Here is a 21900-nt window from a genome sequence, read left to right as displayed (position 1 = left end):
ACCCTTTTTGAACTCGGCCATAGTAACTTCTTGCAAGATACGTCCACGAAGGCAAAAGAAACAAAAGCAAAAATGAACTATCGGGACTTCATCAAGATAAGAAGCTTCTGCAGGCAAAAGAAACAACAGAACTAAAAGACAACCTGCGGAGTGGGAGAAGATATTTGCAAATGACATATCAGATAAAGGGCTAGTTTCCAAGATCTATAAAGAACTTATTAAACTCAACACCAAAGAAACAAACAATCCAATCATGAAATGGGCAAAAGACATGAAGAGAAATCTCACAGAGGAAGACATAGACATGGCCAACAGGCATATGAGAAAATGCTCTGCATCACTTGCCATCAGGGAAATACAAATCAAAACCACAATGAGATACCACCTCACACCAGTGAGAATGGGGAAAATTAACAAGGCAGGAAACAACAAATGTTGGAGAGGATGCGGAGAAAAGGGAACCCTCATACACTGTTGGTGGGAATGTGAACTGGTGCAGCCACTCTGGAAAACTGTGTGGAGGTTCCTCAAACAGTTAAAAATAGACCTGCCCTACGACCCAGCAATTGCACTGCTGGGGATTTACCCCAAAGATACAGATGCAGTGAAACGCCGGGACACCTGCACCCCGATGTTTATAGCAGCAATGGCCACGATAGCCAAACTGTGGAAGGAGCCTCGGTGTCCATCGAAAGATGAATGGATAAAGAAGATGTGGTTTATGTATACAATGGAATATTACTCAGCTATTAGAAATGACAAATACCCACCATTTGCTTCAACGTGGATGGAACTGGAGGGTATTATGCTGAGTGAATGAAGTAAGTCAGTCGGAGAAGGACAAACATTATATGTTCTCATTCATTTGGGGAATATAAATAATAGTGAAAGGGAATATAAGGGAAGGGGGAAGAAATGTGTGGGAAATATCAGAAAGGGAGACAGAACGTAAAGACTGCTAACTCTGGGAAACGAACTAGGGGTGTTGGAAGGGGAGGAGGGCGGGGGGTGGGAGTGAATGGGTGACGGGCACTGGGGGTTATTCTGTATGTTAGTAAATTGAACACCAATAAAAAAAAAAAGGGCTAGTATCCTATATCTATAAGGAACTTTTTTTTTTTTTTGGTTTATAAGGAACTTATTAAACTCAACAGCGGGCAACCCTGGAGGCTTAGCGGTTTAGCACCACTTGCAGCCCAGGGTGTGATCCTAGAGACCCAGGATCGAGACCCATGTCAGGCTCCCTGCATGGAGTCTGCTTCTCTCCCTCTCCCTCTGCCTGTGTCTCTGCCTCTCTCTTCCTCTCTCTGTGTCTCTATGAATAAATAAATAAAATCTTTAAAAAAAATAAATTCAACAACAAAGAAACAATGTGATCATGAAATGGGCAAAAGACATGAAGAGAAATCTCACCGAGGAAGACATAGACATGGCCAACACGCACATGAGAAAATGCTCCGCATCACTTGCCATCAGGGAAATACAAATCAAAACCACAATGAGATACCACCTCACACCAGTGAGAATGGGGAAAATTAACAAGGCAGGAAACAACAAATGTTGGAGGGGATGTGGAGAAAAGGGAACCCTCATACACTGTTGGTGGGAATGTGAACTGGTGCAGCCACTCTGGAAAACTGTGTGGAGGTTCCTCAAACAGTTAAAAATAGACCTGCCCTACGACCCAGCAATTGCACTGCTGGGGATTTACCCCAATGATACAGAGGCAGGGAAACGCCGGGACACCTGCACCCCGATGTTTATAGCAGCAATGGCCACGATAGCCAAACTGTGGAAGGAGCCTCCGGTCAAGAAGCTGTGGTCTACGTATACAATGGAATATTCCTCATCCATTAGAAACGACAAATACCCACCGTTTGCTTCAAGGTGGATGGACCTGGAGGGTATTATGCTGAGTGAAGTAAGACAATCGGAGGAGGACAGACAGTGTATGTTCTCATTCATTTGGGGAATATAAATAATAGTGAAAGGGAATATGAGGGAAGGGAGAAGAAACGTGTGGGAAACGTCAGAAAGGGAGACAGAACATGAAGACTCCTAACTCCGGGAAACGAGCTAGGGGAGGTGGAAGGGGAGGAGGGCGGGGGTGGGGGTGACTGGGCGACGGGCCCTGAGGGGGCACTTGACGGGATGAGCACTGGGCGTTACGCTCTATGATGGCTAATTGGCCACCAAACAACCCACAAGCGCAGGCCCTCCCCGCAGGTGACCCACGGAAGGGGCGGGTCTGTGCCCGCTGCCGACCGCGTGACCCGGGGAGGGGCGCAGGCTCTTCCCTCCCACACCCCACGTGACTCAGGGAGAAGCCGCCCCTCCCGGCGCCGCCGTGGGAGCCAGAGGAAGCTTCGCGGCGCCGCGGTCAGGCTCTGAGCCTTCCGTTCCGGGCTCTTGGGACGACTCGGGTCCCCACGTCGCCATTGTCAGCGGCGGGGGGCTCCGGGGTCACCGGGCCTCGCCACGTGGAGCAGGAGCCCCGAGCCCACCTGCGAGGCCGCGGGACGGCGGGGTGTGCCGCAGCCTGGCCCAGGCTCCCCGCGCCCCCGGGTGTGACGGGACGGCGGACGGTCGGCCCCGGGGGTGCGGGCGGCGGCACCACGGGCCGGGCCGGCGGAGCCGTTCTCTCGGGCTCGAGCCGCCTGCGCCACCTGCGCGGCCTGGTCGCCTTGACCCGAGGCCCGAGGGCACGTGCTAGGCCCGGTCGCAGCCGCCCCCGCCCCGCCCCCCCCGCGGGGCCTCGCCTCGGGCTGCGGATGCGCAGGCCCCACGGTCAGGGTCAGGGCGTCAGCGGCGCTGAATCGCTGACTCGGGAGGGCGGCCCGCGGACGGAGGGCACGAGCCCGCGCACACCACGCGCTCTGGGGAGCGTCCTGACGAGTAAGTGGTTAGCGAGGGGGACCCCGGCGTTGGACGGCTGTGCTGGGCCGGGCGCACGGAGGCAGGGAGCCGACTGGCGATCGAGAGCCCGCCTCGGGAGCTGCTGGGGAGCGGCCAGGACGCCTTCCTCTCGGCTGGTGGGCGTGGGGGATGCGGGCCGAGCAGCTAAGGGTCCGCCTGGGACCTACTGACCAGGGAAGCGGAGTTCCCGAGAAGCCTCAACTCCCAGCCACGGCGGGTTTGCTGTGCTAAAGTCCTCCCGTTCGGGAAAGACTGGCCCCTGGGCGTGTCGATGGAGTTACCTGCATTGAGGCCCCTGTGATCTGAAATCGTCCTGAACCCTCTGAGCCCATGGGACTGAGTGGGCCAAGCCACTCTAGTTTCTTTTAAATTTTATTTATTTATGACAGAGAGAGGGGCACAGTCAGAGGCAGAGGCGGGCCCCTTGCAGGGAGCCTGACGTGGGACTCGATCCCGGGTCTCCAGGATCAGGCCCTGGGCTGATGGCGCGCTAAACCACTGAGCCACCCGGGCTGCCCTCCCACTCTCTTAAAAACTAAAATCTTGGGACGCCTGGGTGGCTCAGTAGTTGGGCATCTATCTGCCTTCTGTTCAAGGCTTGATCCTGGGGTCCTGGGATCAAGTCCTGCATAGCGCTCCTGGCACGGAGCCTGCTTCTCCCTCTGCCTAGGTCTCTGCCTCTTTCTCTGTCTCTCTCAAGAATAAATAAAATCTTAAAAACAAAACGAGCAAAGCTAAAATCTTTAGGGCACTTGGGTTGCTCTGTTGGTTAAGCATTGCACTCGATCTTGGCTTAGTTCTTGACTTTGGGGGGTGAGTTCTGTCCCCATACTGGGCATGAGGCCTACCTAAAAAGAAAACAACCAAAACACAAAACCAAAAAAAAAAAAAAAAAAAAAAAAACCATCCCCCTAAGAAACAAAAACCCCATCAAAGTCTTTTATTTGAATACTTGCAGAGCTATCCTTCACTGAGACAGGATTTGCTCTTCTTGCCCTCTTCTCCAGTTTCTCCCCTTGTGTGTAACTGGGGCTATGTTCCAGCATAACAGAGCAGGAGATGCGCTCAGGCTGAGAAGGCAGATGAAGGTACTACACCCTAAGGAGGCTGAACGACCTAACCAGCAAGTACCAGCTTGGGGACTGTGTTTGGGACTGGAGTATAGGTGCTTGATAAAGGAGAGGGGGATTCAGATTGGGTAGGGTGAATTTACTGCTTTGGAAGTATTCTTCTGAGATACAAGGTTTGACATTCTGTCAGGGACCGCAGGAGTTTGTGTGAACTTGCTACAAGGATGGCTTCTAGAAGCATGAAAGGAAGCTACGGCCGTGCTCAGTGAGGTTGAAATTGCTGGACCCCTGACAGATGGCAGCTGAAGGCTAAACCGCTCAGGGATTGTGAAGCTGGGATACATATGATGACTTTCTAAGGTAAGAAAACCCAAGCAAATGGATATATTCCACAGGAAGCACCGACAAACACATCATTTACCAAGGCTCTAGGAATATGCTGATGAGAGGGACAGCAGCGTCGTTAAACAGTTCAGTGGTGGGGTACGTGCATAGGCCAGTGCTGACAAACAGTAAGAGTGGCTGTCATAGAAACGGATGACAGGACCCTGCAGCACTTGAGGTCAGGCGGTGGCATTGAACCATCAGAGGCCAGGTTTACACCATTTACTGTGAGCCATGAGGTTGGAGTGGCAGCCAAGGCACCAACCCACAAAGGGTTCCAGAAATGGTTTGAAGAGCCCAGTGTTTTTCGTACAAAATGGAAGGTCAGCCACCAGGAGTAGTACTCTTATTATCAAAAGAAATCAAGGCTGGATGATGGGAGGCTGAAGACGGCTCAATACAAAGGCATGATCCCTTGCCAAGTTCTAGTCAGTGTTCAGGCCTGGGACTGTCTAGTCTTTGAAGAGGAGGCCAGGTCCCCAGAACAAAGGACCATGTATGTATGGCAAGGGGATAAATATTCTTCCAGGAATTTTCGTACAGTTATTCAGCATATCTTTTACCTGTAGCTGTGCAATAAGTTACCCCAAAACTTAGTAGCATAATTGACTATTTTTGTTATCTCACGTGGTTTCTGTGGGTCAAAAATCTAGTTAAAGCTTAGCCAGATAGTGCTGGCTCATGGTGTCTCTGAGAATGCACACAAGATGTGGGTTGGGGCTGTAGTCATTTGAAGGTTGAGCTGAGCCTGGGATGTCCACTTCCAAGGCAGCTTACTCACATGCACAAGCAGGGGGAGCAGCAGGCTCCCTGCTGAACAGAGAGCCTGATGTGGGGCTTGACCCCAAGACCCTGGGATCATGACTTGGGCCACCCCGGTGTCCGGCCAGTAAGTTTTTGACAAGAGGCCTCAATTCCTTGCCTCATGGATGTTTCCATAAGGCTACTTGGGTGTTTCCATGACGTGAAAGCAAGTGATCCAGGGGAAGCAAAGCGGAAGTCACAATGCCTTTTATGACCTAACGTTGGAAGTCACACATTGTAATTGTCACAGATTGTCACAGGTCTGCCTTACTCAGTGAGGCAGGGGACTTCACAAGGGAATGACTGAATACCAGGAGGCTAGAATCATTGTGGCCATTTGGGAGGCTGCCTACCACATTTGGGTAAATGTAAATAAACAAGGGGGATTGGACTCTAGGAGTAATTTGAGGAGTGGACTGGGGAAGGGGGAATATACCAAGAATTTTAATATTGTTGGATGTAGGGTCAGAGTTAACATTAGTTTCTGGATGTACAAAACATAATCGTGGCTCACTGTTAGGATGGGGCCTATGGGGAGCCAAATAAATAGAATCCCAGGTCAGGATCCAGCTCACAATGGTAACCGTGTGACATTACTCAGTTTGCAGATGTGTAATGGAATAGAATGTTTGAAAATCCATGCAGAACACACATTGCGTCTTTCATTTGTAGGATCAGAACTATCCTGATTGTGGAGGCCAAGTGGAGGCCTCTGTACCTGTTTCCATCCCTGGTCAAAATAGTAAGTATAAAACAATATCACAATCCAGGAGGAATGACGGATATTTTTATTACTCTTTTGTTGTTTTGTTTTGTTTGGTGTTTTTTTTATTCCTTTGTTTTTAAAAAAGATTTTATTTATTCACATGAGACAGAGAGAGAGAGGTAGAGACATAGGCAGAGGGAGGAGAAGCAGGCTCCATGCAGGGAGTCCAATGTGGGACTGGATCCTGGGACCCCAGGATCACTCCCTGACCCTAAGACAAATGCTCAACTACTGAGCCACCCAGGCATCCCTAATTTTATTCCTCTTAAGGATATAAAGGATTCAAGTGATGGTCCTTGTCATATTTCCATTTAATTCACCTGTCTACCCCTGCAGAAACCAGATTCATCCTGGAGGTTGGCCGAAATTTCCATAAATTCACCCAGATAGTAGCCCCAACTGAGGCTGCTATGCCAGATGTAGTCTCTTCGCTCAAGCCAGATTCATGACTTCTCAGGTACATGGTATACAAACATTAGTTGGCAAATGTGTTTCTTTCTATCCCTATCAGATACCGTTTGGATTCACATGGAGCAGACAACAGTATGCATTTCCCATTGCTCCAGGGTTGTACCTTTCCAGTCTGTCATAGTTCACGTACCACCTGGGTATCTGAAGAACATTGTGCCGATTTGCTCCTCTGATAGCTTGTCAATGGAGTTAGATTACAGGAAATGTCTGGCACATTGGAAGCCTTGGTAAGAAACGTGCATTCCATTGTTGGAGAAGATGCCTGTGAAGATTCAATTATCTGCCACATGAGAACAATTTTGAGTGCCCCAACAGTTGGGGACATGCTGGGTCCTATCATCCAAAGTAAAACATGAGTTATACCACTTGAATCTCCTGCAGAGAAGGAAGCACAATGCCTGAGAGGACTTTTCAGGTTTTGGAGACAACATATTCCACATCTCAGAACACTCTCTGCCTTGTATACCAGGTGACACAAAAGACTGCCACTTAAAAAAAAAAAAAGGTTTTATTTGTTAAAGAAGGAGAGCACAGGGCAGGAGCAGAGAGAGAGGGAGAAGCAGGTTCCCTGCTGAGCACGGATCCCAACACAGGGCACGATCCCAGGACATTGAGATCACAACCTGAGCCAAAGTTCCCAACGCAGGGCTCCATTCTAGGACGTTGAGATCACGACCTGACCAAAGTCAGACTCTTAACTGACTGAACCCAAAAAGACTTCGACTTTTGAGTGTATCCCAGAATAGGAAAGTTCTCTGCAGAGCAGCAGAGTCTAAGCTGCAGTTGAAAGCAGCCTTGTTACTTGGGCATAAGACTGAGCAGATCTCAGAAGATTGGGTGTATCATGGGTAGGGAACGATACCTTCCAGGAGTCTGGAGCAAACCCATGCTGTCCACAGAGGTGGCTCGGATATGTTTCATAAAGCCGTTCCTGTAATGCTTCTGGGCCCTGGTGGAAGACCGTTGGACATGACATGACCGCATGCCCAGAACTGCATCTTGTGAGGTAAGTTCTGTCAAACCCACCAAGTGATAACGTTGGTTAGGTTCCACAACTATCCACTGGTGAGCGGAGGAGTCCCACAGAGTTAGAAGCCACGGCTGCCACCTGAAGACTTTATCCTCTTTGTGTCTAGCACCGAGTTGGCAAGCAAAGGAGCCCCCATTCTTGGTTGGAGTGAATGACCCAGGTTAGGAAAGGATAGGGCTGCTTTTAAACCGGGACATAGAAGGACGCCTGGGTGGCTCAGCAGTTAAGCATCTGCCTTCAGCTCATGGCGTGATCCTGCACTTCTTGGATCAAGTCCCACATCGGGCTCCCCGAGGGAAATCTCCCTCTGCCTCTGTCTCTGCCTCTCTTTCTGTGTCTCTCATGAATAAATAAATAAAATCGGAAAAAAATTAAAACCAGGGCATAAAGAGCAATAAGTTTGACTCCCAGGAGATTCATCCAGGACCCTCTTGGTATTCCCTTGCCCCGTTGTGACAGTAAAAAGACAAGTGCCACAACCCTTGCCAAAAGAGGCCTGGTGAGCTGGGGCTCAGAAATTTTAGAGATGAAGGTGTGAGGAAGGCCACCTGGCAACTTAGCGAGGAGGACAGCAGAGTTTGTAGGGACCTTGAGGGGAATCTGCAACAAATAATGCAGGGAGGACAAGATGAGTATCCATCATAGCCCAAGACCAGCTGCAGTGGCCAAGGCCATCATTTACTCACTGGTCTTCCTCTTCTGAGTCTTCCCCAGGATTAGAGGCCACTGGAATCTCAGGGGAGACCCTTCCCACATAGGTGAAGTGCATTCAGGCGGTGCACGTGGTCAGTTGGCCAGCAATAGATCCTGGATTTTGTGGAGGAGAAGAGGAGTGACCCATTGTTGGCTGCACTCAGAAGCCAGAGGCCTCATCTCCTCCTACCTGCTGGGCAGAGGCCCAAGGCCTTGGGCTGAGAATCTCCACAAAGGGATAAAGCAGAAGTCAGTGTGACAAGTAGACTGTGCTTAAACAGCCACCTCAACTACAGAGGGAGGTTGATGAGGATCGTTCAGGTGCAGATGCGCAGCGGGGAGATGCTTAGTGGCTTCAGGTGGGAGCAGCTGTAGTGGGAATGGCTCCTCCTCAGAAAGGCATTTGGGAGGAAGGCTGACAGGCTGAGGGGGAGGGCAATGGAGGTCGCCTCAGAGTGTGGGAGTTCTCACTGCTGACCTTTGGAGAACCTCTTTTCTGTGTCCTCTGCAGCCATCAGTAGGATATACATCCCTCATGAGGAGTCAAGTAGTTGGACTGACTTTTTTGCTGAGTGAGAGGGGCATGAGGGAGGGGCAAGGGCAGAGACACCCCTCTGGGTTCCAGGCATGTGGCTCTTCTTGGGCTGTTCCTTCAGAGAAATGGGACATTTCAGAAGCACAGGGGAGGGTTCACACACAGCCACTTCTGCAGCAAGGGCCCTCCTGCTTCCGAGGAGCTCTGCCATCAGAACAGTTGGTGGTTGTGACAGGGGCCTGGTGTGCCCTCCTGTCCTGCCTGCTCCATAAGCTGCCTCCCGGGCCTCAGCTCTGAGCAGGTGCCCCTTCCTGCTCATACATAAGTGGAGCATGCTCAGTTGGGTCATAGTCCAGTGTTTTGGTGGTTCTAAATGCTCATGTACCAAACCTGCCCCAGCGCATTCCCCTTGTGCCCCACAGAAGAGCAGCCTGCCATGGGATGTGAGGGCTGAGCACTGCTCCAGGGAGCAGCAGAGCAGTCGGGGTGGGAAGTAGAGGAAGGTCGGGCCCGGGTGTGGATTGCTGGCCGTGCTGGTGGTGGAGGTAAACGCATGTGGTTGTAGAGCCTCCTCGAGTACCACAGTGCTGGCGGGTGGCTCTGGCCCTCGCCTGGGGCCCTGCCTGCGGCTGTTGCTCCTGAGGCCTCGTGGGTTCTGCAATTGATTTCTGATTTCACACCTGTATAGGCTTAGGTGTTGGCTTCTGTAGTCTGCACACTAGTTTCCCAATCCACCTTTTTCAGATTCTAAAAGTTGGCTTTTCTTGAAGAGTGGGGCTAATTCATTCTCCTTGACTTTCTGGTCTTAGCTATTCCTTTACTTCATTTAGGGTTTCAGGAGGCAGCTGAGAGCACTCAGGCTCAGTTGTCCATGTGTCATCAGAAGTTCACTGAGAGATTCTCAAATGTGTCAGTCTGCTCTTGTTCCTAGAAGAAATGCTTTGTGATTCTGTTCAAAGAACACCAATTAGTTCTTCTTAGTAATGTTTTAGTAACGACCTTTGTATCTACTTATACCTGAGATGGTACATTTTAAAGAAGATTTATTTACTTGAGATAGGACAAGCGGGGAAAGAAGGGCAGAGGGAGAAGCAGACTCCTCGCTGAGTGCAGGGAGCCCCATTCGGGGCTCAATCCCAAGACCCTGGGATCATGACCTGAGCTGAAGGCAGCCGCAGAGCTGAACCACCCAGGCACCCCACGATGGTGCTTTAATGTTCCCTTCTCTTGTCTTTTTCTGACATTTTATGTCAAAAATTCACTAGCCCCATAAGAGGGGTTTTTTATGTCTTCTTGATTTTTTATTTTTTATTTTTTTATTATTTTTTTTTCTTCTTGATTTTTTAAAAATAATTTTCTAGTCTCTGAATTGATCTGAGCTTGGTAGAATGTGAATAGGGACGTATTCCATAGAGCAGGAAGGAGGACAGATCTGAACTTGTGGAAAGTTGCCGTTACTGTTTTAGAAGCTCTGCTTGCCAGAGAAGGCAAACAAAACCTCAGGACCCGACCTCTTACCACTGGACTGGGGTAAGAGATGGGTTATTCTGTCCGGCTCCTTGAAATCACCTTGGAGATGGTGATGATCTTTGGGAAAGTTCAGGAAATTAGGTTTGGAACAATTTATACTCTCTGAAGTCCAATAAAGGATGGAGATGAAGCCATAATTGTTTTCCTTCACTTAGCTGGTATTAAGGGACACTGGGTGAACCTAGCAGAGAAAGAGCTGAAGATTTAGGACTAGAAGTTGTAGGATGGCAGGAGAGGTGGAGGACCGCCTAGGGTCTCACTTCCTGCTAAGATGGGTGGTTGAGGCTGAGTGTCCTGTGCCAACAGGAGGAGGCTGAGCACTGTGAAAATCTACTTAGGCTTTTCCCTTAACCTTGTGCCAGGTTGGTGGAGATGAGTGGACAAGACCCTCTCAATCTCTTGGATCTTGCAGCACAGAGCCTGCGGAATGAGAAGGCCTCAGCTGTACGTGACCTGGAAGAGCTCCCTGTGGGCCTTTTCCCAACTCTGTCCACAGCAGCCTTTGATGGGGGACACACGAAGACTGTGACAGCAATGGTGCAGGCCTGGCCCTTTCCCTGCCTCCGTCTGGGACCGTTAAGAGATCAGTCAAGAACTCAAGACCTCTTGGAAGCCGTCCTGGATGGGCTGGAATTGGTTCCTCCTAACGCAGTTTGGCCCAGGTAACTGGAGAGTTGGGGTGCTGGTAGGGGCACAGTGAATTGCAGAAGTGGGAGCTGGATTCAGGGATGTGGAGTCCAAGCATGTGCTAGCCTCTCCTGGTGGTGCAGCATCTGTCATCATGAGGCCCTGAGGCCATTGTCAGAGTCCCTCCGTGAAGAGAGTCCTGGCATAGTTCAGAGCTGATCATGCTACTGAGGTGGTTAAGAGTGTGGCTGGGTTCCTGGGTGGTATCCCGGCAACGTATAATGTGGGGAAGCAAGGAGGGCACCTAGAAGGCGTAGTGGACGGCAGAGGGCAGGGCTGCTGGTTGGCACAGTGGTGGGTCCCCAGGGTCTGCCGCTGCTGCTGGTCTCCTGCCGGCCCCGCTCTACAGGCCTGAAATTCCTCATGTCTGCTCTCCTCCTCATTCCCCACAGGAGATCAAAGCTGAAGGTGCTGGATTTTACCCATGACGTTGAGCACTCCAACTGGGAGGAGTGCTCGGAGGCTACTCCTGCACCCTTTGTCATCACTCACATGCTAGAAGAGCCGGAGGCGGACAAGCTGACACCCAGTTACAAAGAACAGCCTTAGCATCACCGAGAACCCGAGGAAATACACAGAGACCTTTTCCTAGGTGGTTTGTTCGGCTTCTTCCACCTGTCTGGGTTCCCCTCGTACATACTCCAGAGAGTCGAGAAGAACCATGGCGGTCTGCGCCTCCACTGTCAGACACTGGTCATTGTCCAAGTGCCATTCCTCAGCCTTGTCGAGATCCTGGGGATGCTGGAGCTGGAGACCATCCGGGAGCTGAGGCTTCATTACAGGAGTACGTTCTGCTCCCGTTCTGACCTAATCCAGTTTTTTTACCTGCGCAAGGGTAAATGAGCAACCTGGGCAACCTCATCATGAACGACATCCCCTGGGATTTCCCTGCAGACTGTTTCTTTTTGCTGAGTCCACTGGGCCGCCTCTAGAAGCTCCATCTCATCTTTGGCTGTCTCTCGGGCCAGCTGCATAAGATGCTGAGTGAGTGTGCGACAAGTCCCTCTGAAGGGCCAGGGGCCAGGATCCCTGGAGTCTTCCCTGAACCCCGCTGCGTCGGAGCAGAGACAAGCCTGGATTTCCAATCCTGTGAGGCCGCAGAGTCACTGAGGACACAGACTGCAAGGCTGAGGTCTTGGACCAGCCAGTGGCTGTCGATTGCTATAGAAGAGAAAGATGCAGGTCTGAAATTGGCCTGTCATTCACTCTTTCATTCATTTTCACGCACTCAGTCCGTGCCAAGCAGACAGCTAAGAATGGATATGAAACTCTGACCAAACTCAGGGTCTCGTCTTCCTAGAGCTTATGTAGAGAAAGTGAACCAGGATGGTAGGTTGTCAGGGTGGTGTTTGAGGGAGGGAACTGCCCCCTCACCAATGTCTAAGCTCAGCTGATTTGATGAACTCCTTCCTCTCTTTTGTGTCTCACAGACTTCTCTGTAGCCTGCCCCCCCTACCCCCCCGAATACAGAGCTGTTCTCCTGGGGCCTGGTCTTTGAGTAAATAGAAGCATGGGGAACCATCTTCCCAAATTCTCCAGCCAGTAAAACCTATGCTTTACCATGTGTAGGAGCTATAGCTAAATTTCATTAATTCAGCCACACTTTGTGGAGCATGTGCGATAATTGTGTTGATGGGGCTTATTAGGAAGCTAAGGCTGAGAGGTGCCTGACTCCATAGTCTGCAAACAGAGAGGTCCCATGGCCAGCGGGGATGGGTTTCACTCCACACTCTGTGGTCTTAACCACTACAGAAGCCTGGCTCCCACCATGTGCATCCAGACTCGGGTAGGCATTGTGCCAATTTCTCAGGCCAGATTTCTGGATCTTTCCCAAATGTATCTAGTGGGACACTCGAGTTTCCAAGAAGTGACTGTGTCTGTCTGTCCACAATGGCCTGCAAAACCACTGGAGACGCTGGTGATCAATGGATGCAGGCTCATTGAGAATGACATCACCTACTTGTCCCAGAGCATTCATGCCACCCGCCTGAAGGAGTTGGTTCTCTGTGGCAATAACCTGTCCCACACGGTTCCTGGGCCCCTCCAGGTTCTGCTGGGGGAGGTGTCTGGCACTCTACAGCACCTGAACTTGTGCAGCTGCCGGCTGAAGGAAGCCCAGCTCCGAACCCTGCTTGCCTGCTCTGTGCTGCTGCTCGAGCCTCCCCTCGCTCGTGTTCTACGACCATGTCATCTCCACATCGGGCATCACGAACGTGCTTCAACAGTTAGGAGGGTTGAAGGAGCTGAAGCGTGTGCAGTCCCCTGTTCCTGCTGAATGTGTTGTATACTTGGATGAATACAGGTGGGGGAAGCTCAACAGAGTGGAACTTGCCCGGGTGCACGCCAAGTTGCAGGAAATGTTGCAACCACCCCAGCGGGCCGACATGGAGTCAACTAATTCTACCTCAGTGGCCTGACACTGAAAACGCACAGCTGACCTGATGGGGAAGAGGAGCAGCATCTGTCCTGGAGCTGTGGTTGTGGATTTCCCGGATGGTGTGGCTTCAAGGAAAACTATCAAAACAAGAAAACACAACCAACGCTCCAGTGGGGACTGCTGTTTCTGGGTCCAGCTGGGGCTCAATTCTTCATGAAATCGACAAGCACTGGTCAAACATGGACACTGTGCAAGTGTTCTGATGCTGCGTATAAAAGGACAACTTCGCCTGACACTGGTACTTCTAGTCTGTTTACCCAGTTTCCCTTTCATTATGCTTCAGTATTCCCACTTTGAACAACACGCAGTTGGGTGAGTTAATTCTCAAAACATTAGTTTATAAAGTGAGGTCAATGAAATGTTCATCAAAGGAATAGGTGAACGTGATACGATCAACACGGAGCGTTCATTCAACTATTTATTCAAATATTTGTTGACTTCCTGTTTTGTTCAGAAACTGCTCTCACCGGGAAGACGGTGTAAACATTCGGGGTGTCTGCTCTCCAAGAACTTAGCTTTGAAAGAGGATGGGGCCCACTAAACCAAGTCAGCAGACCCGTAAGAAAGCTGGTTTCAAAGGAGCGCTGTAAGAATGACAGAAGGAATACCAGTCTGATGAGGGCTTATTGGAGTTAGGAGCACTATGAGATGATTGAGAATATGCATCAGTCTCTGCCCTCAGTTGCTGGCACAGAGCTCCTGAAACCTTGTCATTTCCTAAGTAATAACACTAGGAACATCCTCTGTTCCAGCATTTGGTCTTTGACCCCCATCCCTGACAGAGGGCTTTTGTTCTTTTAAGATTTTATTTATTCATGAGAGAGACAGAGAGAGAGAGAGAGAGGGGCAGAGACACAGGCAGAGAGAGAAGTAGGCTTCCGCCCAGGGAGCCCGATGTGGGACTGGATCCTGGGACACTAGGACCACGCCCTGGGCCAAAGGCAGGGTAACCCACTGAGCCACCCAGGAGTCCCCAGAGGGCTCTTGAAAGCTTTATAAATTCCCAAGTGATAAGGGTGCTAGGATCATCTTTTGTTCTAATGAGGTGGCTCAGGCTGTGCTCTCAGATGACTCCCAGATGGGACTGGTCCCCAGAAAGATGAGGCCATGATTACGAGCTTGGAATTTTAGGCCCCATCCCTCATCTTCCAGAGCAGGGAAGAGGGGCTGGAAATGGAATGATTGATCATGCCTATGTGAGGAAACCTTCCTAAAACCCCAGTCATAGGGGATTTGGAGAGCTTCCACCTAGATGTACCCCAACACCACAAGGACAGAAACTCCTGCACGTCCTCCCCCCGCCAAGACTTCACCCTGTGTAAGTCTTCATCCGGCTCTTCATCTGTATTGTTTGTCCTTTTATAACTGGTAAATGTGTTTCCCTGAGATCTGTGAGCCACTGTAGCAAATTACTCCAACCCGAGGGGGTGCTCATGGGAGCCTCTGATTTGCATCCAGATCAGACAAGTTGTATAACCTGGGGACTTAACTACTATTGGCATCTGAAGTAGGGCGGGGGCGGTCTTGTGGGACTGGGCGGGTAAGTTGGGATCCGCCACTATCTCCAGGTGGATGGTATCAGAGATGTGATGTGACTGAGTTCTCATTGCAGGGAAAAATCGCCTCACGCCTAAAGTGTCAGAAGTCACTTGTGTGAAGAGTAACGGAGACACAGGAGAGACTCCCAGCAGGGAAGCCCCAGGTTTTTCCCTTTGAAGGAGGTAGACAGAACTGGGGTTTTCCTTTATAGCCCCTATTCTTTTTGAGGGGGGTTGTGGTGGGGAAGATCAGGGAATTGAGGCTTCTGTGTGAACCTTCTGATGACTCATAGGTGAGTGTTGAGAAGCACCCAGATATGAGGAGAGCTGGGGACACCCCTCCCAGGCGGAGAAATGAGAGAGACGGTGAGAAGGAGTCAAGGAGATGGAGGCTTCACTTTGAGTAGTATGGATAGGTTAACAGTATTTTTCCAATCCAGGAACTTGGAATGTCTTTCCATTTATTTGGGTCTTTGAAAATTTCCTTCATCAGTGTTTATAATTTTCAGCATACGAGTCTTGCACCTCTTTTGATTCCTAAGTATTTTATTCTTGCTGTTGTTATGGTAGATGGAATTGTTTTCTTAATTTCTTTTTTAGATATTTCATTGTTAGTCTTTCGAAATGTCTCCAATTTTTATATGTTGATTTTATATTGTGCAAGTTTACTGAATTTTAGTAGGTTTTTGTGGAAAGTCTTTACACTTTCCTACATATATGATCTTTCCACCTGTGAATAGATAATTTTACTTTTTTCTTTATGACTTCTATACCTTGTGTTTCTGTGTCTTGCCTGATTGCTCAGGCTAGGACTTCCAGAACAGTGTTGAGTAGCAGTAGTGAGAGTGGAGATCGTTGCCTTGTTCTTTCAGGTTTAACGCACTGGTTATATTAGCTGTAGAGTTTTCATAGATGGGCTTTATTGTGTTGAGGTTTTAGAAGTTTTACTGAACATGAGTTGGTGTTGAAGTTTGTCACATGTTCTGCGTCTGTTGAAATGATGATGATGTAATATTTGTGTCTCATTGTTTGTATTGTGTCTCACATTGATTTGCATTGATTTTGCATGTGTGAGGCCAACTTTGAATCCCAAGGATAAATCCCACTTGGTCAGGGTATAGGACTCTCTTGATGTGCTGTTGAATTTAGTTTGTTAGTACAGTTGACCCTTGAGAACAGCATGGTGGATACGGATGCCAACAGTGAGAAATCTGTATATAACTTTTGTCTTCCCCCAAAACGTAAGTACTAATGGCATACTATTGTGAGAAGCCTTACCGACAGGAATAACACATATTTTATGTTATATGTATGATATACTGTATTTATATAGTAAAGTAAACTAGAGAAAAGGAAATATTTAAAAAATCACAAAGAAGAGAAAATAGGGGTGCTTGGGTGGCTCCTTCAGTTAAGAGTTCAACTCTTGATGTCGGCTCAGGTCTCAATCTCAGGGTCATGAGTTCAGGCCCTGCATTGGGCTCCACGCCCAATGGAGTCTACCTTCAAGGGTGTGGGGGCACCTGGATGATTCAGTTAAGCATCTGACTCTTGATTTCAACGTAGACCATACATGATCTCAGGGTCATGAATTCAAGCCCCAGTGTAGACTCCATGCTGGGCATAGAGCCTGCTTAAGATCCTCTCTCCCACTCCCTCCCGCAACTTGCCCACCTGCACTCTAATAAAAAAGAGAAGATAGGGTCAGGGTACTGTATACATACTTACGTGAGTGTACTGGCTCGTGACAGGAATGGTGGCCCCGAGATGGCCATGTCCTGCAGCCTGGTAGCCTTGGCTCATCAGTAGGTCACTGGGTGGGTCTAAAGGTGGCAGCAGTATCTTGGAGGTTCAGTATAGCTGCCCCATCTGCCTGCTGGTGTACCACAAGCCATGGTCAACAGCTACTGTAGCCAAACTTGAGTGTGCTGGCCTCCAGGAGGCCATGGGGCCAGGGCACCACTAGGAGGAGGAGTCCACACCCAGCCCAGGAGGGGCCCAAGGCCTGCAGTCACACCTACTGCATGGAGGACTTGGGAGGGATGAGGGCACCAGGGGTGTGGGGCTCTCTTTGCGGCACTGTCTCTGCCCTCTGGGCACTTTCTACTTTAGCCCAGCCTTCTACCTGCCAGCCCCAGGAGTTCAGCCCAATCACCCCATTAGTACATGATGTGACCTGCCCAGTCCTGGGACCTCCTGTGGTGGGCGGATGCTGGCAGCCTCACTGAGCCTCTCTAGGTACTCAGAAGGCAACAACAGATGGGACGTCTGTGCTAAAGGCCTTCAGTTTGGTCCTATGCGGTTGTAAATAAATGCCTTGTGGCTTAATGTTGGCAGCTCTTTGAGAAGCTACATTTAAGTGAACCCATGCAGTTCAACCCTGTGGTGTTCACAGATCAACTGCATATCCTGTTTTTTTCTTAAACATCTATTTCTATGATAAAGGTTACTTTATGAATTAGGTACCGTGAGATATTAACGATAAAGCTAATATACAAAAAATTGTAACAACATGGCCTAAAAAAAGTTATGTGAATGTCTCTCTCTCACAAAATACCTTATTGTACCATACGCACCCCTTTTCTTATGATGATGTGAGGCGACGCAATGCCTGTGTGATGAGATGAAGTAGGTGAATAACGTAGGCCTTGTGACGTAGTGTTAGGCTACTGTTGACCTTCTGATCTTACCTCAGAAGGAGGAGGGTCATCTGCTTCCAGATCACAGTTGATCACAGGTAATTGAAACCATGGAAAGCAAAACCGTGGGTGAGGGGGATTACTGTCTATCACTGTGATGCTATGATGTGGGGTGCATGTATATTTACAAGTCTTATGTTTTACTTCTGGGTTAACCCTTTTATCATTCCATAATGGCATTCTTCGTTTCGTGAGACCATTTTTAACTTAAAGTCCATTTTGTCTGACATAAGCAGAGCCACCCTTTCTTTTAGTTACCATTTGCATGGAATATTTTCCATTCCTTCACTTTCAGTCTGTGTGTATTCTTCAATATACCACAAGTCTCTTATGACAGCATGTTACTGGTTCTTGTTTTATTTATCCATTCAGCCACTCCATGGCTTTTGAGTAAAGAGTTTAATGCTGGGGCACCTGGGTGGCTCAGTCGGTTGAGCATCTGACTCTTGGTTTTGGCTTAGATCTTGACCTCAGGGTCAGGAGATCAAGCCCCATGTCTGGCTCCGCGTTCAGGAGAGAGTCTGCTGGGATTCTCTCTCTCTTCTCCCTCTGCCCTTGACCTGCTCACATGCATGTGCACTCTCTCTGGAAAAATACATCTTTTTCTTTCTTTCTTTTTTTTTTTAATGAGTTTATGGGCAGCCCCGGTGACTTAGCAGTTTAGCACCACCTTCGGCCCAGGGCGTGATCCTGGGGACCCAGGGTCGAGTCCCATGTCAGGCTCCCTGCATGGAGCCTGCTTCTCCCTCTGCCTGTATCTCTGCCCCCTTCTCTCTAACTCTCACGAATACATTAATAAAATCTTTAAAATATAAAATAAAAAAGTTTAATTTTTAACATTTCAATAATTATTGATGGATAAAGACTTAGTATTGCCATTTTGGTTGTTTTCTTTTGCTATTGTGTTCCTTTCTTTGTCTTTTGCTGTCTTTATTATTTAGTCATTTTTTTATAGTAATTTGCTTTCATCTTTTGTGTCTCTATTCTGGATTTTTTTTCTGCATTGGTACCATGAGAGTGTTCTCAATGGCATCTAGAATGGTGAACCCTTCCCAGAAGTTTTCAGTTTACTTAGCCTATATCCATCAGAGGAATCACTGTGGCAGCTGTAGCCTTACAAATTTATTTATTATTATTTTTAGGTTTTTTAAAGAAATCTCTAGACCCAACATGGGGCCTGAACTCACAACCCTGAGATCAAGTCACATGTCTTCCAATTGAGCCAGCCAGGCACCTCCAAAATTTGTTTCCTAAATAATAAGACCTGAAAGTCATACTTATTCCTTGATCCATGCACTACAGAGCAGATGTGTAGCAGTCAGGAAAACATTAATGCCATTGTACAACTCCCGTCAGAATGTGTCTCCAAGTGTATCGTCAGCGGTGATATTTTGAAAGGAATCTTTTTTTTCCCCCTTGAGCAGTAGGTCTCAACAGTGGGTTTCAAATATGCAGTAAACCATGTTGTGAACAGGTGTGCTGTCATCCAGGCTCCATTTGTCGAGTACACTTAGCATAATTCATAAAGGCACTAGGATTTTTGGAATGGTAAATGGGCTTAGATTTCTACTTCAAGTCATCAGCTGCATGAGCTCCTAATAAGGGAGTCATCCCCTCCTTTGAAGCCTGCCATGACTTCTCTTGTGTAGCCATGAAGTCCCAAATGACATCTTCTTCCCATATGTCTGTTTGGTCTCTGTTGAAAATTTATTGTGGGGCTCCTGGGTGGCTCAGTCTGTTAAGCATCCTACTCTTGGTTTCTGCTCAGGCCATGATCTCAGGGCTGTGAGATTGGGCCTTGTGTTGGTCTCTGTGCTCGGCGTGGAGTCTGCTTGTAGTTTCTCTCTCGCTCTCCTTCTTCCCCTCCCCACTGTGCACTCACGAGTGTGCGGGTGGGTGCTGTCTCTCTCAAATCTTAAAAAAAATTTGTTTAGTGTAGGCACCCTCATGAGTTGTCTTAGCTTGATCTGGGTAATTTGTTACCGCTTCTGCATCAGTACTTGCTGCCTCACTTTGCACTTTTATGTTATAGAGATGGTTTCCTTCCTTCAATCTTAGGAACCAACCTCTGCTAGCTTCAGTCTTTTATTCTACAGCTTCCTTATATCTCTCAGCCTTCCCAGAATTGAAGAGCGATAGGGCCTTGCTCTGCATTAAGTTTTGCGTTGAGATATTGTGGCTGGTTTGATGTTCCATCCAAACCACTAAAATTTTCCCCATATAAGTGGTAAGATTCTTTTGCTTTCTTAGGATTTATGTGTTCTCTGGAATAGCCCTTTCAATTTCCTTTAAGAACTTTTCCTTTACATTCACAATTTGGCTCACTGGCACAACACACCAAGCTTTTGACCTCTTCTCTAGGGATTCAACATGCCTATTAAGTTTAATTGTTTCTAGCTTTTGGTTGAAAGTGAGAGATGAGGGACGCCTGGGTGGCTCAGCGGTTAAGCATCTGCCTTTGGCTCAGTTCATGATCCTCGGGTTCTGGATTTGAATCCCACTTCAGGATCCCTGTCGTATTCCTGATCTTAGGGGAAAGGCTCCCAGTGGTTCCCTACTGAGAATGATATTTGGGGTGGGCTTTTCATAGATGGCTTTGAAGATGCTGAGGAATGTTCCCTCTATGCCTACAGTGTGAAGAGTTTTGATCAGGCATGGATGCTGTATTTTGTCAAAAGCTTTCTCTGCATCTATTGAGAGGATCCTATGGTTCTTGATTTTCTCTTGCTGATATGATCAATCACATTGATTGTTTTAGGAGTGCTGAACCAGCCTTGCGTTCCGCGGTGAAATCCCACTTGGTCATGGTGAATACTCTTCTTAATGTATCATTGGATCCTATTGGCTAGTATTTTGTTGAGAATTTTTGCATCCGTGTTCGTCAGGGATATTTGTCTGTAATTTCCTTTTTGGACAGGTCTTTGTCTGGTTTTAGAATTAAGGTGATGCTGGCCTCATATAACGAGTTTGGAAGTATCCCATCTCTTTCTATCTTTCAAACAGCTTTAGTAGAATCTGCATGGTTTCTTCTTTAAACATTTGATAGAATTCCCCAGGGAAGCCATGTGGCCCTCGTATTTGTGTCTTGGGAGGATTTTGATGAGTGCTTCAATTTCCTCCCTGGTTATCGACCTCTTCAGGTTTTCTCTTTCCTCCTGCTCCAGTTTTGGTAGTTTGTGGTTTTCCAGAAATGCGTCTATTTCTTCTCCATTGCATAATTTATTGGTGTATAGCTGCTCAGCTCATAATATGTTATTATAATCCTTTGTATTTCCTTGGTGTTGGTGACCGCTCCATTCTCATTCCTGATTTTATTAATTTGGGTCTTTTCTCTCTTCTTTTTAATAAGGCTGGTTAATGGTTTATCTATCTTATTCTTTCAAAAACCAGCTCCTGGTTTTGTTGATGTGTTCCACAGTTCTTCTGGTCTCTATTTTGTTAAGATCTGCTCAAATCTTTACTAACTCTCTTCTTCAGCTGGTGGAAGGTTCATTTGCTGTTCATCTCCAGCTGCTTTAGGTTCAAGGTTAGCTTTTGTATTTGAGTTCTTTCCAGTTTTTGGATGGATGCTTGTATTGTGATGTATTTCCCCCTCAGAACTGCTTTTCTGTATCCCAAAGATTTTGAGTGGTTGTATCTTCATTCTCATTAGCTTCCATGAATTTTTTAATTCTCTAATTTCTTGGTTGACCCTTTCATCTTTTAGCAGGATAGGACCTCCAGTTTGGATTGCATCTCATTTAATTGATTTTTAATTTTGGACAGATTAGATCGAAATTCTACAGTCATGAAGTCTCTTGAATCCTTTATGCTTTTTTCCAGAGCCACCGGTAGCTTCATAATTGTGCTTCTGAATTGGCTTTCTGACATTGAATTGAAATCCAAATTCTGTAGCTCTGTGGGAGAGAGGACTGTTTCTTATTCTTTCTTTTGTGGTGAATCCTTCCTCCTAGTCATTTTGCTCAGTGCAGATTAGCTAAAAACAACTAGTACAGGAAAAAGAAGAAAGGGGGCGGGAAACAAAAAACAAGAAGGGGTATCCTCTGATTTTATATACTGTAAGTGCCTAGACTTAGCCTTGAACCTTCTAGCGCTGCTTGGACAGGAACTTGCTCTTCCCCTGTCCTTCCAGCTGGTCTTCTGGGGGAGGGGCCGGCCATGCTGATTCTCAGGTGTGTGCACATGTGGGACATGCTTCGCCCCCTAGCAGGTGCAAGGCTCCGTGGGAGCTGTTTATCCCGTGAGGCCTCTGCTCACTGGCGGCCCCTATCTGTCCGAGGTACTAAGTGACACTAGGAGGAACAACAGAAGCGGCGGCCAGGTCATCTCCCGCAGTAACT

The 21900-nt window shown here is 48.1% G+C and overlaps 1 protein-coding gene and 1 long non-coding RNA gene across 4 annotated transcripts in view; both read left to right on the top strand.

The window, feature by feature from the left end:
• LOC140619827 (uncharacterized) overlaps positions 1 to 21900 on the top strand; it is a 512008-nt gene that overhangs the window by 85407 nt on the left and 404701 nt on the right. The gene's annotated exons all lie outside the window — the stretch shown is intronic.
• Positions 5866 to 18143, top strand: LOC140619824 (melanoma antigen preferentially expressed in tumors-like). 3 transcript variants are annotated; one of them, XR_012019649.1, is made up of 4 exons: positions 5866 to 5916; positions 6277 to 6397; positions 10562 to 10861; positions 11279 to 18143. XR_012019649.1 is itself a non-coding variant. In XM_072803762.1 (3 exons), exons 1-3 carry the CDS (start codon positions 7386 to 7388, stop codon positions 11433 to 11435), a joined length of 489 nt encoding a protein of 162 aa, XP_072659863.1. In that variant the 5' UTR covers positions 7360 to 7385; the 3' UTR covers positions 11436 to 18143. The 3 variants fall into 3 exon arrangements, 1 of the variants encoding a protein (XP_072659863.1); XR_012019648.1 differs by lacking the exons at positions 5866 to 5916; positions 6277 to 6397 and adding an exon at positions 7360 to 7417 and having other exon boundaries at positions 11279 to 14641; positions 14936 to 18143; XM_072803762.1 differs by lacking the exons at positions 5866 to 5916; positions 6277 to 6397 and adding an exon at positions 7360 to 7417.

Source organism: Canis lupus, chromosome 27 (genome assembly GCF_048164855.1).
Source record: "Canis lupus baileyi chromosome 27, mCanLup2.hap1, whole genome shotgun sequence".
Taxonomy (NCBI): domain Eukaryota; kingdom Metazoa; phylum Chordata; class Mammalia; order Carnivora; family Canidae; genus Canis; species Canis lupus.
This window is presented reverse-complemented; position numbering and strand designations above follow the sequence as displayed.

Bases quoted from the DNA above. Each gene is read 5' to 3' on its own strand.
- LOC140619824 (XM_072803762.1), top strand. From the start codon at position 7,386: ATGACCGCATGCCCAGAACTGCATCTTGTGAG. The intron at 7,418-10,561 runs GTAAGTTCTGTC...ACCTTGTGCCAG, and splicing joins CCAGAACTGCATCTTGTGAG to GTTGGTGGAGATGAGTGGAC. The intron at 10,862-11,278 runs GTAACTGGAGAG...CATTCCCCACAG, and splicing joins CCTAACGCAGTTTGGCCCAG to GAGATCAAAGCTGAAGGTGC.